This window comes from Lagenorhynchus albirostris, chromosome 3, assembly GCF_949774975.1.
Source record: "Lagenorhynchus albirostris chromosome 3, mLagAlb1.1, whole genome shotgun sequence".
In the NCBI taxonomy this organism is placed as follows: Eukaryota; Metazoa; Chordata; class Mammalia; order Artiodactyla; family Delphinidae; genus Lagenorhynchus; species Lagenorhynchus albirostris.
In genome coordinates this window covers 111,713,656-111,728,277 of record NC_083097.1, presented here as the reverse complement: position 1 = coordinate 111,728,277, position 14,622 = coordinate 111,713,656, and the positions used below count along the sequence as shown (strand labels likewise).

Here is a 14,622-nt window from a genome sequence, read left to right as displayed (position 1 = left end):
AGACTGGAACAGCAGGCTCCTCCACCTAGACCAATGGACTCCAGGGAAATTCTTTAACCCCTTGAGGACAAAAATGTACCTAGGAGTCCTTCATATTATGAATGAATCACTAGCTCATATGTATTAAGCACCTATTGTATGCCAAGCACTGAAAACGGGTTCAAGAGAGGAAAGGCAGATATGGTTCTTGACCTAAGGAAGTTTCTAGAATGCCTGTTGGGGGAGGCTATAGATAAATAATCATACATATTTAATTGTAAAATTATAAGCAAGATAACTTCAGTGATAAGGTAAATTGTACAGTTGCTGGGGAAACCTGAAATAGAGGGCTTAACCAAGTCTGAGAGGGAGGCTTTGATGAGAGAGCTATCTGTGCTGAGACTTGAAGAGTGTGTAGGAGTTAGCTGGGTGGAGAGGAGAGATCTGGAGAAGCAGTTCTGGCAGAAAGAATGACAAGTGCAAAGGGAGGACCCCAATGGAGTAAGGCATTTCCTGAGGCTGGAACGAAAGAGGGGGAGATCCAGCTGAGCCAGTTACAGGCTTTGTTGGGAATCTATCAAATAACTCTGCTTCAGTCCCCAAACACCTCCTTGTTCTGTCCGCATCACCTAGAATCCTAGGCTTAAGAGCAATCTTGGAAGTGCTATAATCACACTTTCATTCAAGGCACTCAAGTATTCCCATTTGAATACATTTAAGAAAAGTAACATCCATGAGCAAAGAACGGCCGGGGTCAAGACAGTCTTGTTTAAAGCTCATAGTTACATAGTTACATTTTGTAAATTACTTGTTGAACTCAAGAAACAGGTGCACTTTGAAAATGTATTTTTTCAGAAAAGCATGTCACGTATAATCTCCCCAAGCTAGGAACCGGTGTTACCTTCTCTGCCTAGGCCCGCAGCCCGTGCAGCCCCTTCAGGCGTGTATGGGGAGCAGGCCCCAGTTCTGGGAGCATTCAGCAGTGGGACTGGCCGCGGAACCGCCAGGAGGCGGAACTAGAGGCGCACGGCGCTGCTGTCCTGCGAACCTTCGGGAGAGAAGCACCCACCGGCCCGGAAGGAGCTAGCGCAGACTAGGGCCGCGGCAGCCATCGCGCTTTGCAGTTCGGTGTCGGAGTGAGTAGGGTCGACGCCAAGCAAGGAATTGTGTTCTCTCCAATCGCAGGTAAGTGGCGGCCTCTCCTCCCCGGAGAACCGGCGGGCGGCAGCTGTGGACCCCGGGGAAGGAGCGCCTTTCGCGCCTGGGCCCACCCAATGCCCCTGCCTGTAGCCGGGCGAGGAAAGGGCTCCTGTTTTCTGCCCTGGAATCTGGCGGCGGGAAAGAGGACGGGCTCCTTTCGTGCTTCGCGGGGCCTCTCTGACGGTCATCCGGATAGGACACCGCTGCTGTCAAACGGTGTGTTATTTCAGGAATGAACGAGATGACTCTGAACTTCAGGCAAGCCCTTCCTTCCCCTCGGCCTCAGTTTCCTCACCGAGTAAGGTGAAGGCGGCGGGATCATTGACAGCTCAAGAGGCTGTGACGCGGCGTGTTGTTCTCAGCTCTCCCACTTAGTGCGGGAACAAATCGAACTTCCTTTCCCACTAGTGGGTGACGTCTTCCCATAGCCCAAGTCCCAGCTGACTGGGAAAAAGATAAACTGTTGGGGGAAAACTGCAATGATTTAGGGATTATTTCACGAGTTTCTAACAAGATAGAAATTGATTTTGACAACAGCGAAAACTCTAACATTGATGACCAAAAAAACCAAACGCGTCAGGAATTTAAGGTGTTAGGTACATGGGGCAAAATGAGGTGAAGAAATCCTTTTAATTTGAAAAACTAAACCTAATATTAGTTGCACGTTTTTCTTGATATATCAAGATCTATACTACCACTGTGTCTCACGCTGAAGAATGTCCTGTGTTCAGTGTTAGAATACGAATTAGAGTAATTTTAAAGAAGCAAATGAAAGAAGGAAAAGAACATTTGTTTTCTACTATGTGTAAGGCGCTAGCTATGCACACAGCAATCCAATGAGGAAGTAATAGTATCATCTCTATTTTACACATGAGGAATACAGGAAGGTTTACATTTTATCAATAATTAGTGGTGCTGATATTTCAAAGCAATGTGTATATCAAACGTTGCTTTAGTGGGCTTGCGTTCGTCACCAAAATATTTTGAACTTTAAAAACTTTAGGATAGTTCATTGGTGTTTTCTGAGTTTGCAGAAGAGGAAGGTGTTGCCTTCATTTTAGAAATATTAAAGAAGCATTGTCATTAATTATGCAGATTAGCAGTTTGAATAGGGTACATTTTAACCTTCCTTTGCCTTGCACTTCAAGCAAGAATTGAGACCGAAGAGTAGGCTATCAGAAATGAAAATCACTGCCACGTCATTTGAAGCTTATAAATCAGAATTCTGTAGTAATGATTCATTATTTCTCCACCCTCTTCTTTAAGTACACTTGGCTGAAACCCTCATTTAAATTATTTTTCTGCAAAACATTACTAAGCAAATAATTTTCAAATCATGGTATTGAAAAGTTTCTCTTCCTTGTATATAGCTTTTAGAACAATTTGAGTCAAAAGTATTTTAATGATTAAATTTGTCATTGCTTATGTCAGTTTTCTTTTTTCTTAATTCATTATAGCCAAGTTCAGTACTTAGGTGCGCAACTTTTTTAATACAGAGGTTTTTTTCCTTTCCTCTTAAAAAATCCTATTTATATTTGTCATAGATTTAACCTTATTTCAATCGAGCATCACTTTCCCTTAAAGGAAAATTGATTATGTACTTTTTGTTCATTACACGAACTAAAAGGTTTAGTTTTTAGTTCCATTATTATAATTGCTATACATTCAATCCTAAAATGTTTTCTAGAGTTTTTTTATTTGCATCACCATTTCCATAAAGTTTGTAAAAAGAAAATTTAACAATTTTAGGGGTGAGTATTTATAAAGTAACATTGTCTTAAAACATTCAACATTGTCACTGTCCATACTTTTAGCAGAGTTGGCCCTCCATATCCACGGGTTCCACTCTAAGGATTCAACCATGGGTGGAAAATATTTGGGGGAAAAAATTCCAGAAAGTTTGAGAAAGCAAAACTTGAATTGGCCAAGTGCTGGCGACTATTTACATGGCATTTACATTGTATTTACAACTATTTGCTTATTATTTACATTGTATTAGATATTATAAGTAATTGAGAGATCATTTAAAGTATACTAGAGGATGTGCGTGGATTATATGTAAATACTATGACATTTTATATAAGGGACTTGAGGATGGGGTGTAGGGGCCTGGAACCAATCCTCTAGGACACCAAGGGATGACTGAAAGGCATAGGGCCTTGCTGAAATTCTACAAAACATGGTCAAGCAGAGTTTGGCCTTTGTATTTCTAGTACTGTTTGAATCTGAGAGAGAGGTATGTATAGTTCCTAAATTAGTTTACAGATAGTATACTAATCTTATGGAATTTGTACATATTTTAATCATAAGCCTGACAAAATTGTGTAGAAAATTGCGATTAATCTCTCCTAGTGAAATTTCCTTACCTGGATTTGAAGGAAACTCTTCTAATGCCTTTTCTGGTGACAGTGATGGTGCTATTAATATTTAAAGTAAAATCAGAACATTATGAAAAAAACTTTTTCATATTAATAGTTGTTAATATTGAAGTTAACTTGAAAACTGGCATTTAAAGTTTTGTGATTTGAATTTTAATCAACTTAGTTTGAAAGAATTAATACCACTTATATGGGGTAGTATTCAAAGTGTTTTCATGTACAGTATCATAGTTAATCATTCTTAACATTCTGTGAGGCAGGTGGTATTTCCCTTATATGGAGAAGCAAACTGGCACTCAGAAAGATTGGGTTTCCCAGAATGAAATTATGGTATTTCGAAAGATGCACATTCAGGACTTACCTGGTGGTCCAGGGATTAAGACTCCGAGCTTCCACTGCAGGGGTCACAGGTTCCATCCCTGGTGGGGGAAGTTCCCCTTGCTGCATGGTGTGGCCAAAAAAAAAAAAAGATGCACATTCAGTTTAGATTTTTTAAATTCTAGGACAGGCACTCCATCCATTTTATCACAGCTCTACCATGCTTTGCTTCCCAAAGTTATTAATGTATTGATTCTAGAATTCTATTCTGAATAAGATTTACCTCCTTAGAATATTTTTTATTTTCTACCAGCACTACTTTTTGGAGTATTTATATCTTGTCATCTTATGTGTATTTTTTTCCCTTATGTATATTTTTAAAAAGTTCATAACTAGGGCTTCCCTGGTGGTGCAGTGGTTGAGAGTCTGCCTGCCGATGCAGGAGAGACAGGTTCGTGCCCCAGTCCGGGGGGATCCCACATGCCGCTGAGCGGCTGGGCCTGTGAGCCATGGCTGCTGAGCCTGCGCGTCCGGAGCCTGTGCTCCGCAACGGGAGAGGCCACAGCAGTGAGAGGCCCGTGTACCGCAAAAAAAAAAAAAAGTTCATACCTAAATGATTTTGCTAAATTACTTATATTAGTTATAAATATTATTAGTTATAAATATTAGTTATAAATATTAATATATTAGTTATAAATATTAGTTATAAATATTAAAATGTAAATTTTCAACATATAATTTTCTTTATTTTTTTAATAATAACTTTATTGAGAGAGAATGCATACCATAAAGGGTACTTGTACATACACTTCTTACCTTTATAAGTGTACAATTCAGTGTTTTTTTAGTTCATCATGTTGTGCAACCATAACCAGTAACTCCAGAACATTTTCATTACCCCCAAAAGAAACCCAGTACTTATTAGCAGCCACTCCCCATTTCACCTTCCCCCCAATCTGACAACCACTAATCTATTTACTCTAAAGACTTGCCTATTCTGGACATTTCATAAAAATGGAGTTGTCCTTATGAGTTTAATGGGGCAAGGCTTTCAGAAGTTATTTGTAATCTGAGAATTTCTGTTCCATTACACCCTTTGCACTGATTTTCATGTTACTTGAGTAGATCACTTTTCTAATCTGCTTAGCAACTTTTCCTTTTTGGTGTTCATGCAATAAATAAATCTGCTGACGTGTATATGTTTCCTTGTTCTTGACCTTTGCTTTTCACATGTCTTAATAGTGTGTTCATGGTGTTGTGTAACCTGTTCTCAGGGCTCAGGTATCTGTTTGTGGCTACGTAACTTTTATTCTTAGTTGGCATTTTTACCTCTACTTTATTGTTTTTAACATCTTTATTGGAGTATAATTGCTTTGCAATGGTGTGTTAGTCTCTGCTGTATAACAAAGTGAATCAGCTATACATATACATATATCCCCATATCTCCTCCCTCTTGCATCTCCCTCCCACCCTCCCTATCCCACCCCTCTAGGTGGACACAAAGCACCAAGCTGATCTCCCTGTGCTATGCAGCTGCTTCCCACTAGCTATGGGTTTTACATTTGGTAGTGTATCTATGTCCATACCACTCTCTCTCTTTGTCCCAGCTTACCCTGCCCCCCTCACCGTCCTCAAGTCCATTCTCTATGTTGGCCTCTTTATCCCTGTCCTGCCCCTAGGTTCATCAGAACTTTTTAAAAAAATTTTTTTAGATTCCATGTATATGTGTTAGCGTACAGTATTTGTTTTTCTCTTTCTGACTTACTTCACTCCCTCTACTTTAAAATGACTAATTACTCCTAGCTTAAGGAGTTTCTGTTTAAGGATCTCAGAAACCGTGACTTTATAGAAATGTAAATATCTCATTAATTTCTAAAGAAGAGTTTCCCCATATATGTTATTAAATTTGTTATCTTGGGACAAATTATACAAAAGCAAATTGGTACCATCCTTATGCAAAAAAATCCATTTACCTGCATGGCTTACCCACTCTACCCTCCCTGAGTCCTCGTGGCTCTCACCTACCAACAGTCATCTTCAGTAAGGATTTTGCCACTTGATTCACAGTCTTGCTTTCTAAAACGCTACCCTCCAATCTTCTAGGTGATTCCACTGCCTGTCAGTGTGGAATAGCCCAGCTTCCCGAATCCTTCACCCCTAATTCTCTTCAGCTGCCCATGCCAGAGCCAGGCCTTGGAGCTGGCCACCACCCAGACCCAATCCTTTCTTGAATTCTGAACCCCACATTTTCCTCCACTGTGCAGGCACAATTCTGACCCACCTTTCACTTCTCGCACCCTTTTACTACATCTACACCTGCTATTTAGCTAGACTCTTCCCCTATTCTTCCATTTCTATTCTGTGAGGAGCCTGCCTTTGATCCCCACCCCATTCCATGCTCTATTTGTGTTTATACCTTATCCACTCAGACTGAACTTCTGATCAGGTTACTTCAGTCTCTGTTGCTAGTACTGTCAAATTCCTGCTCCCCTATCTTTTTTTCATTTGCTGTTCTGTAAGTCCCTAAACCCCATTTGCTCCTTGTTCTCTAAGGCTGAGCATTGCTTGGGGTGGGGGGGGTGAGGGATAGAAATCAGTACAGATTGGTACTGCTGTGAATGTTTTTCAACCCTAGCAACTGGCTCTTTTTATTTTTTTAATTAATTTTTTATTTATTTATTTTTGGCTGCGTTGGGTCTTTGTTGCTGCGTGCGTGAGGGCTTTCTCTAGTTGTGGTGAGCGGGGGCTATTCTTCGTTGTGGTGCGCAGGCTTCTCATTGCGGTGCCTTCTCTTGTTGCGGAACACGGGTTCTAGGCACGCGGGCTTCAGTAGTTGTGGCATGTGGGCTCAGTAGTTGTGGCTCATGGGCTCTAGAGCGCAGGCTCAGTAGCTGTGGCGCACGGGCTTAGTTGCTCCGCGGCATGTGGGATCTTCCCAGACCAGGGCTCGAACCCGCGTCTCCTGCATTGGCAGGCGGATTCTTAGCCACTGCGCCACCAGGGAAGTCCCTGGCTCTTTTTAGCAATCTTTTAATTCGATCTTTTCCCCACAGTAGCTATTCTTTTTTTTTTTTAATTTAATTTAATTTTGGTTGTGTTGGGTCTTCGTTGCTGTGCAGGCTTTCTCTAGTTGCGGCGAGCGGGGGCTACTCTGTTGCGGTGTGCAGGCTTCTCATTGCGGTGGCTTCTCTTGTTGCGGAGCACGGGATCCAGGCGCGCGGGCTCAGTAGCACCCCTTCTTCATCTTTCCTGGCCTTCCTTCCTTCTCATCTTAGAGAAAGTGTGCTCTCTGCCCAGGCTCCTCTTGAGACTTTGACCCTTTTGGTTAATTCCTTCTCTTTCTCATCTTTAACCTCTTCCTTGCCACTAGCTCCTTCCTTTCAATTTATCAACATTCTCAAGCCTCACCCTTCCTTAAGAAGAAAACCTCATTTCCCTCGTCCCATTTCAAACTTTTTGAAAGAAGAATTTCCTAGGACTTCCCTGGTGGCGCAGTGGTTGAGAGTCCGCCTGCCGATGCAGGGGACACGGGTTCGTGCCCCGGTCCGGGAAGATCCCACATGCCGCAGAGCAGCTGGGCCCGTGAGCCATGGCCGCTGAGCCTGCGCGTCCGGAGCCTGTGCTCCGCAACGGGAGAGGCCACAGCAGTGAGAGGCCCGCGTACCGCAAAAAAAAAAAAGAAGAAAAGAAAAAGAATGAAAGAAGAATTTTCTCACTGCCTCCACCTGTTAACCTCCTGTCCCAATCTCTTCTCAATAATGACAGAAGCCAGGTTTTAAATATTGATACTTACTTTGTACATTGTATCTCATTTGCTCTTAAAACACCCTGAGAGATTTTAACTTGTTCAAGGTCACACAGCTCTGCTGTGCTTTAAGTACCGGCCAAAGGCTCTCCTGTACTACCTACCGCTCCACTGCAGGCTACTCATGCTGTCAACTGTTGTCTCCTTGTCACCAAAGCTAGCTGTGACATCTCTGCATTTAATGTGTTTAAATGCATTTAATTAATTTAATTTAATGTGTTTAAATGCATTTAATTAATTTAACTTCTTTCCTTGCCTCTCTCTTCTAGTTCTTTTACCCTTCCTGGGTTCTTTTGGTTCTTCCATCTATATCTGTCCCTCAAGTGAGAATTAATTTCTTTCATAGCATTTGGCTGGTGCTGGAGGCAAGGAGACTTTAGCAGAGATAGTGGGAGAACATTCTGATGCTGGGAAGGATAATGAGCAGAGGTTTTAAGGTAGTAAAGTCCAGGTTGCCAGTGGTGAATGGCAAGCAGTTTACTTTGGTCTGGGGAAAGCTACAAGTAGGGAAGTAATATGTATTAAACTTGGAAAGTTTAATGTGGAATTAAATGGAATGTGGAATACTGGCCTAGGAGTTTGAATGTATCATTTCTCAGCTCACAAACCTCCAGTGACTCTCCATCCACAAGCATAGAGTGGCCATATAATTTAACCTAAATCAGGACCCTTTTGAGAGTGAGAGGAAGCACTGTTAATAATTACACTGAAATAACTTTGCTGAGACTATCCCCAGCAAACTGGGAGTTATAGTCACCCTGACTATGCAACAAGTCCAAGATGACATTTTGGGGAAGCTACTCTGGAGGGCATGTACAGATGGGTAGAAACACATTTTGATGTTAAGATGGTAGTTTTGGAAAGTGACAATAAGGCTTTTGACTAGGTGGCTCCTGTGAGCATCAAAGAAAGCTTGAGACTTCAGTGCAGAAATTGATAGAACTAAGGAATGACTGGGTGTTGGATGTGAGGGAGAGGAAGGAATTACATGTCAGAGTCATGAGCTGGAGTTATTAAAAAATGGTATGTAATGACTTAAATAAATTTAAACCTTTAAAACTATTATTATAAAGCTTTAGAGAGCCAATGCAATGTAAAGGAAAGGGGATGGACGTGGAAGTTCAACTCATGTTTGAAACTTAGTTGTGCCTATCATTAATAGTTGAGTTTTACTTACTGTAACTTCAGCTTCTTCTGTAAAATGCGAACAATAATATATGTAATCTGAAAGGTTGTTGGGGTGGGCCATGTAGTATAAGAAATAATAATAACAGCAGCTAAAATTAAATGCTTCCTCCATGCGAAATACTAAATGCTTTGCGTGTAGTAATTAATCTTCACAATAACCATCTCAGGTAATATTGTTATCCCCATTTTACAGATGAGGAACGTGAAGTAACTTACCTAAAGTAGATATTAAAGTCCTAGCACCAGAGCTCCTGCTCTTAACCTCTAGACCATAATGCTCATAGGGGTTCAATAAATGGTAGCTGATATTTTTTGTTTGTTTGTTTTGCTTTGTTTTATTAAGTTGAAAGGCGGATTCAGCATCGTTTCTTATGTTCATATATTAAAAGTAGCAGGCATGAAGACCTAATGTCTAACTTTAGTCTCAGATTTGTTTATCAATCTGGCTTCTGCATCACTAATTAGCACCAGTTGATTTTTTACTCTCAGTTTGCAGTCCCCTAACCCCAGTCATATTATCTAACAATTCCCGACTTTTTGCTGTACCCATTCAGGCTAAACACCATCTAAGAAACCTTTCCTTAGCTGTACCCTGGTGTCACCATAGAACTATGGAAATAGGACTTCGGATGTAGAGACAAGCAGGACTGGTTTTCTCTTTTTTCATACAAAATATAAAGTGCATTTGTGAGCATACCATACGTCTTTCTGTTGGTATGCACATAAATACCTCATATCTCTGTTATTTATTTTTATTATTTTGTTTTTATGCTCTTATGATCATTACTCCCCTAGTAGCTTAGGACTTAGAGAATAGGCATTTTTTTCCCCTTGTATTTGAATGAGTCTTGAAACTCTATAGGGTGAGTTGTTACCATTTTAGATAATATCCTATTCAGTTTTAACATTTTTCAGTTTAATTGCATTTGTGTAGCTAATTTATCACTGTATAATCTTTTTGAGAGAAAGAGCCATGTTTGTCATCAATATTTGTATTACTCATGATGTCTAGCTCCGGACTTTGGATATAATATGAACTAGGTAAATATATATTAAATTAAATTAAATATCTCAACACACCACTGCTTTATTTGATTCTCTACAGTGAAAATTATTATGATTCCCTTTGAAAAGCATATACCTCAGAATCTTCAGAAAAGACAAGCCACCTGTATATATTTTCTCTGACTTTAAGTTTCAATTTCTATATGACCTAAAATGATAATAGTAGGAGGTGTAATTTTCAACTTGAGTAAAATGAGAACTTCTAAGATAATAGATTCTTATATATTTATGTTGCTGTTGTAGTTCTCATTCTTGTGACACTGACAAATGAAACTATTCATAGTTTGCCAGTCACTCTGTCTTAATCAGGAATCAACTGATTGCAAGAACAAAATTCTGCTTACGCTAATTCAAGTAAGAAGTTAATAGAAGAGGGGAGAATCTATTGCCAGGATTCAGGGGATTTCCTAGTAAACACTGCTAGGCCTTGTACAGACTGGAGGTAGGCTGTCTCTTTTCTCTGTTTCTGACTCTCAAGGTGATGTGCTCTCAACATCTTACCCTCAAGGAATATTGAGTTTGGTGGGCCCATCTGTGTCCAGTTTGGCAGCCCACTGGAGGGAGAGGCAGTTATAGAAAGCAGTGTTGTGTGTCATACTTAGTCTGAAGAATATCAAAGATAGCACAGCCCTTCAAACTTTTTGGACTTGGCCCAAGTTTGGGGCCTGGGTTTTTTTGTTCAGCTCTAGAAAATGAACTTTGTTGATCTGAAAGCATATTTTTGTATAAGTGATTTTTTTTTTCTAAAGAGGCTTTTTTTCTCTTATTTTCCATATTAGCTATATTAGTTTATCAAGTACATGTCAAGTAAATGCTGACTTGAACTATGCTCTGTATTTTCTACTGTGATTTAATCTTTTTTTTTTTTTTTTACATTTAGTAACATGATTAAAATTTGAAAAATGCAGAAAGATAACAAACCCAGAAATTTACTGTCTGGTACCAACTGCTACAAAAGAACAAAAGAAAAAGAAAAAGGGTTTTTACTCCACATAGGTAAAATCAGACTCGGAAACTTATTTCATGATCAATTTCCTTTCTTCTCCTCTTTTCTCCCTTCTCTCCCATCCCCCACTCCAAGGTTTTGGTAAATATTTCATATGCCATAGATACTATATTTAATTTACTATTGAACATAGATTATTTCTAAAAATTTTCTTATGGAACACTTTGATGAACATCTTTATACATAAGCTTTTCCATATTTAGGACAATTTCTAAAAGTAGAATTCTTGGGTCAAATGGTATCAACAGATACATTATTGTCAAATTGGTTTTGAAAAAGATTTGTACCAATTTATACTGCCACTAATAATGCTTCTTTTGCCACATTTTTTCTAGTCTTGACTGTTATAATTTTTTCATGTTTGCTACTTTGAGGGGCAAAGAATAGTCTCTACTTGGTATTTTAATGACACTTTGTTTTTTATTCATCAGTATAGATTAGGTTAGACTGGCATGGAGAAGAGTGTTTAATTCTTTGTAGTAAGGTTGTAGGATTATTTACTCACAGTTGATGTTTAATGTTGTTGGTGTTTAATGTTGACTACTAAATTCAAAACACTTTTTTTTCCAGACCCTATAAGATTTGGCTATGTCCTTCATATTTGACTGGATTTACAGTGGTTTCAGCAGTGTGCTACAGTTTTTAGGTAATGTTGGCCCTTTGTTCTCTTTTGTTATCCCATTTAATCCTACTTATATAAAAGTGTCTTTTATTTGTACAGAGCCTCTTTGTATGTAACCCAGTAATTACAAATATGGGCTCTGGAATCATACAAACATGTTCAATTACTCATTATACCTGTTGCAAAGTAATCTTAGACAAACTCTTTTCTCCACTTTAGCCTTAATTTCCTTATCTGTAAAATAATAATAATTCCTATCTTTTAAGGTTGTTGATAAGCATATTATTAACAGGAATAGCTACCATTTATTAGCCAGTTTGCACAAGAGCTTTACATGCTTTACCTCATGTAATCCTCACCGGAATCCAATGCATTGTTTCTTTTTTTATTATTATTATAAAAATGCATGTTCCATAAAGTACCTCATATATTATAAATGGCATTTTATAACCTACTAAATGAGTCTTGTTTACCCAGCAATTCTGACTAGTGATTTTCCTCTCTTTATAGATTTTAAAGATAGGAAAAATCTTTGCTTCCCATTCTTTTATTGACACCCTTGACTTGTCACATTTTTCGGTGAAACAGGCTTTTTTTTTCCCCCTGAACCAGGCTTTTGATTAACTTTTTTGTTGGGATATACACAATTTTATTATTGTAATAATTAATGAAAATATTTCTAGTCTCCTATTTTCAAATTTTGTCCTAAGTTTAGTCTCCTTATAACCATCATCTTGTAAACTGGCAGAAAGAGAAGCATTTCATGTAATTACAGAGTGGTCAACATAGTTCTAAACTGGCCACAACCATACTTATGAAATGATATCTCCTATATAAATATTTCTTTCTTCACAAACATAATCTTGACTGAGGAAATAAATTTTGATTGGGAAATATAAATTTTGTTTGACTACTATATATTGAAAGGATAAAAATGTAAGATCAAATTTTGTCACTGTATTTTTATTTCTTAGTTGAACCTTAGTTGTAAATTTTTAAAAACCCAGAGTGGTTTTTTTTCTTTTTAAAAATATAATTCCTCACATTATTTTATACTGTTGCTCTACTACAGGTCAAATGTCAGATCTCTCTATACTACCTCCAAGAGAATTCTTAAATCTTTTTATCAGACTGAAATATTTTGTCCCGTATTTGCAAGAACTGGGTCAGAAATAGAGGCTTTTAAACTTTATTTTGCTGGGGCTTTGGGTTATAACATGTTGGAATCTATATCTCAGTTTATAGAACAATGAATCTATGCTGAATTATGTTGAAAAGGCAAAATAGATTGCATCACAATCAGGAACAAGAAGGTTAATAGTGCTAACTTTAGGAAGCAGTATAGAGAAATGAAAATGAACCAAAGCTTTGGGATCAAACATAGGTTCAAATCTCAGATCTGACTTCGGCATTTGAGCAAGTTAACTCTGAGTCTTCATTTCCCCTCTGTAAAAAAGAGGATAATAATGCTACTTCACAGAGTTGAGCATTAAGTGAAATGTTTGCAGGTGCTTAACAGTGCCTACCACAAAATAAGAATTTAGTCCAACTCAGTTTAAAGATTAAATGCAGTTGTTCCCTTTTAGTATATTATCCTGTACACTTTTACTATTTAAAAGTTAGGGTGGTAGGGACTTCCCTGGTGGCACAGTGGATAGGAATCTTCCTGCCAATACAGGGGACACGGGTTTGATCCCTGGTCTGGGAGGATCTCACATGCCGTGGAGCAACTAAACCCGTGCGCCACAACTACTGAGCCCACATGCCACAACTACTGAGCCTGTGCTCTAGAGCCCATGCTCCACAACATGAGAAGCCACCGCAATGAGAAGCCCGCGCACCACAACAAAGAGTAGCTCCCGCTTGCCACAACTAGAGAAAGTCCGTACACAGCAACAAAGACCCAACGCAGCCAAAAATAAATAAAATTAAATATTTTTTTTAAAAGGGTGGTAAGATTGAGTGCATTGGTTAGAAACAGTCTGTATAGAAATCTTTTAAGAAATAGAAATGTTTAAGGAGATTATTAGTCAGATTTATAATTAAAGGAGAGATGTAGTATCCCAACTCAAGTAAATATGGAAAACAATCTTCGTAGAAACCTTTTAAGAAATAGAAATGTTTAAGGACATTATTAGTCAGATTTATAATTAGAGAGATGTAGTATCCCAGCTCAAGTAAATATGGAAAACAATCTTCTCTTTAGGATTGGAATTGTTGGTCAATATGTGATCAAAAGATTAGGACTTAAATAATTTACTTCTTAAACTTAAATGTGGGTAAAGAACTAGATGTTATTTTGGCACGAACTTATTAGAAAATGGATGGCCTGAATCTGTAATTGCCTAATGTCTTAAAAATTTCATTTATTGATTAAGTATTTTTTGAGCTGCTGCTGCATTCCCTGTCCTCATGGAATTCCATGGGTATTAGACAATTAAAGACATGAAAAATAAATTTCAATACCACTACACACCTATTAGAATGCCCCAAATCCAGATCCTGACACCACCAAATACTGGTGAGGATGTGAAACAACAGAAACGCTCATTCATTGCTGGTGGGAATGAAAAATGGTACAGCCACTTCGGAAGACAGTTTGTTGGTTTCTTATAAAACTAAACATACTTTTACCATTCAATCCAGCAATTGTGGTCCTTGGTATTTACCCAAAGGAGTTGAAAACTTACATCCACCTGAAAACCTACACCCACCCGAAAACCTGTACACAGGTGTTTGAGGCAGCTTTAGTCATAACTGCCAAAACTTGGAAGCAACCAAGATGTCCTCTAGTGGGTGAATGGATAAACTATGGTATAGCCAGACAATGGAATATTATTCAGCACTAAAAAGAAACGGACTATCAAGCCATGAAAATACATGGAAGAAACTAAAATGCATATTACTGAGTGAAAGAAGCCAATCTGAAAAGGCTACATACTGAGTGATTCCAACTACATGACATTCTATGACATTCTAGAAGAGGCAAAAATATGGAGACAATAAAAAGATCAGTGGTTGCTGGGCCTTGGGTGGGATGGGATGTATAGGCAGAGCACAG

At 38.6% G+C, this 14,622-nt stretch overlaps 1 protein-coding gene across 3 annotated transcripts in view; it reads left to right on the top strand.

Annotated features, from left to right (window-relative positions):
• The first annotated feature begins 995 nt into the window (after nucleotides 1–995).
• The window catches only part of SAR1B (secretion associated Ras related GTPase 1B), a 32,683-nt gene continuing 19,056 nt past the window's right edge, over nucleotides 996–14,622 (top strand). The window contains exons 1-3 of one of the 3 annotated variants that reach the window (XM_060143631.1): nucleotides 996–1,164; nucleotides 10,814–10,929; nucleotides 11,510–11,585. In XM_060143631.1, the coding sequence (XP_059999614.1) occupies nucleotides 11,528–11,585 (58 nt within the window). In that variant the 5' untranslated portion in view covers nucleotides 996–1,164; nucleotides 10,814–10,929; nucleotides 11,510–11,527. Of the gene's footprint in view, nucleotides 1,165–10,357; nucleotides 10,376–10,813; nucleotides 10,930–11,509; nucleotides 11,586–14,622 lie in introns of those variants that run through there. The other 2 variants (XM_060143632.1, XM_060143630.1) reach the window with 2 other exon arrangements.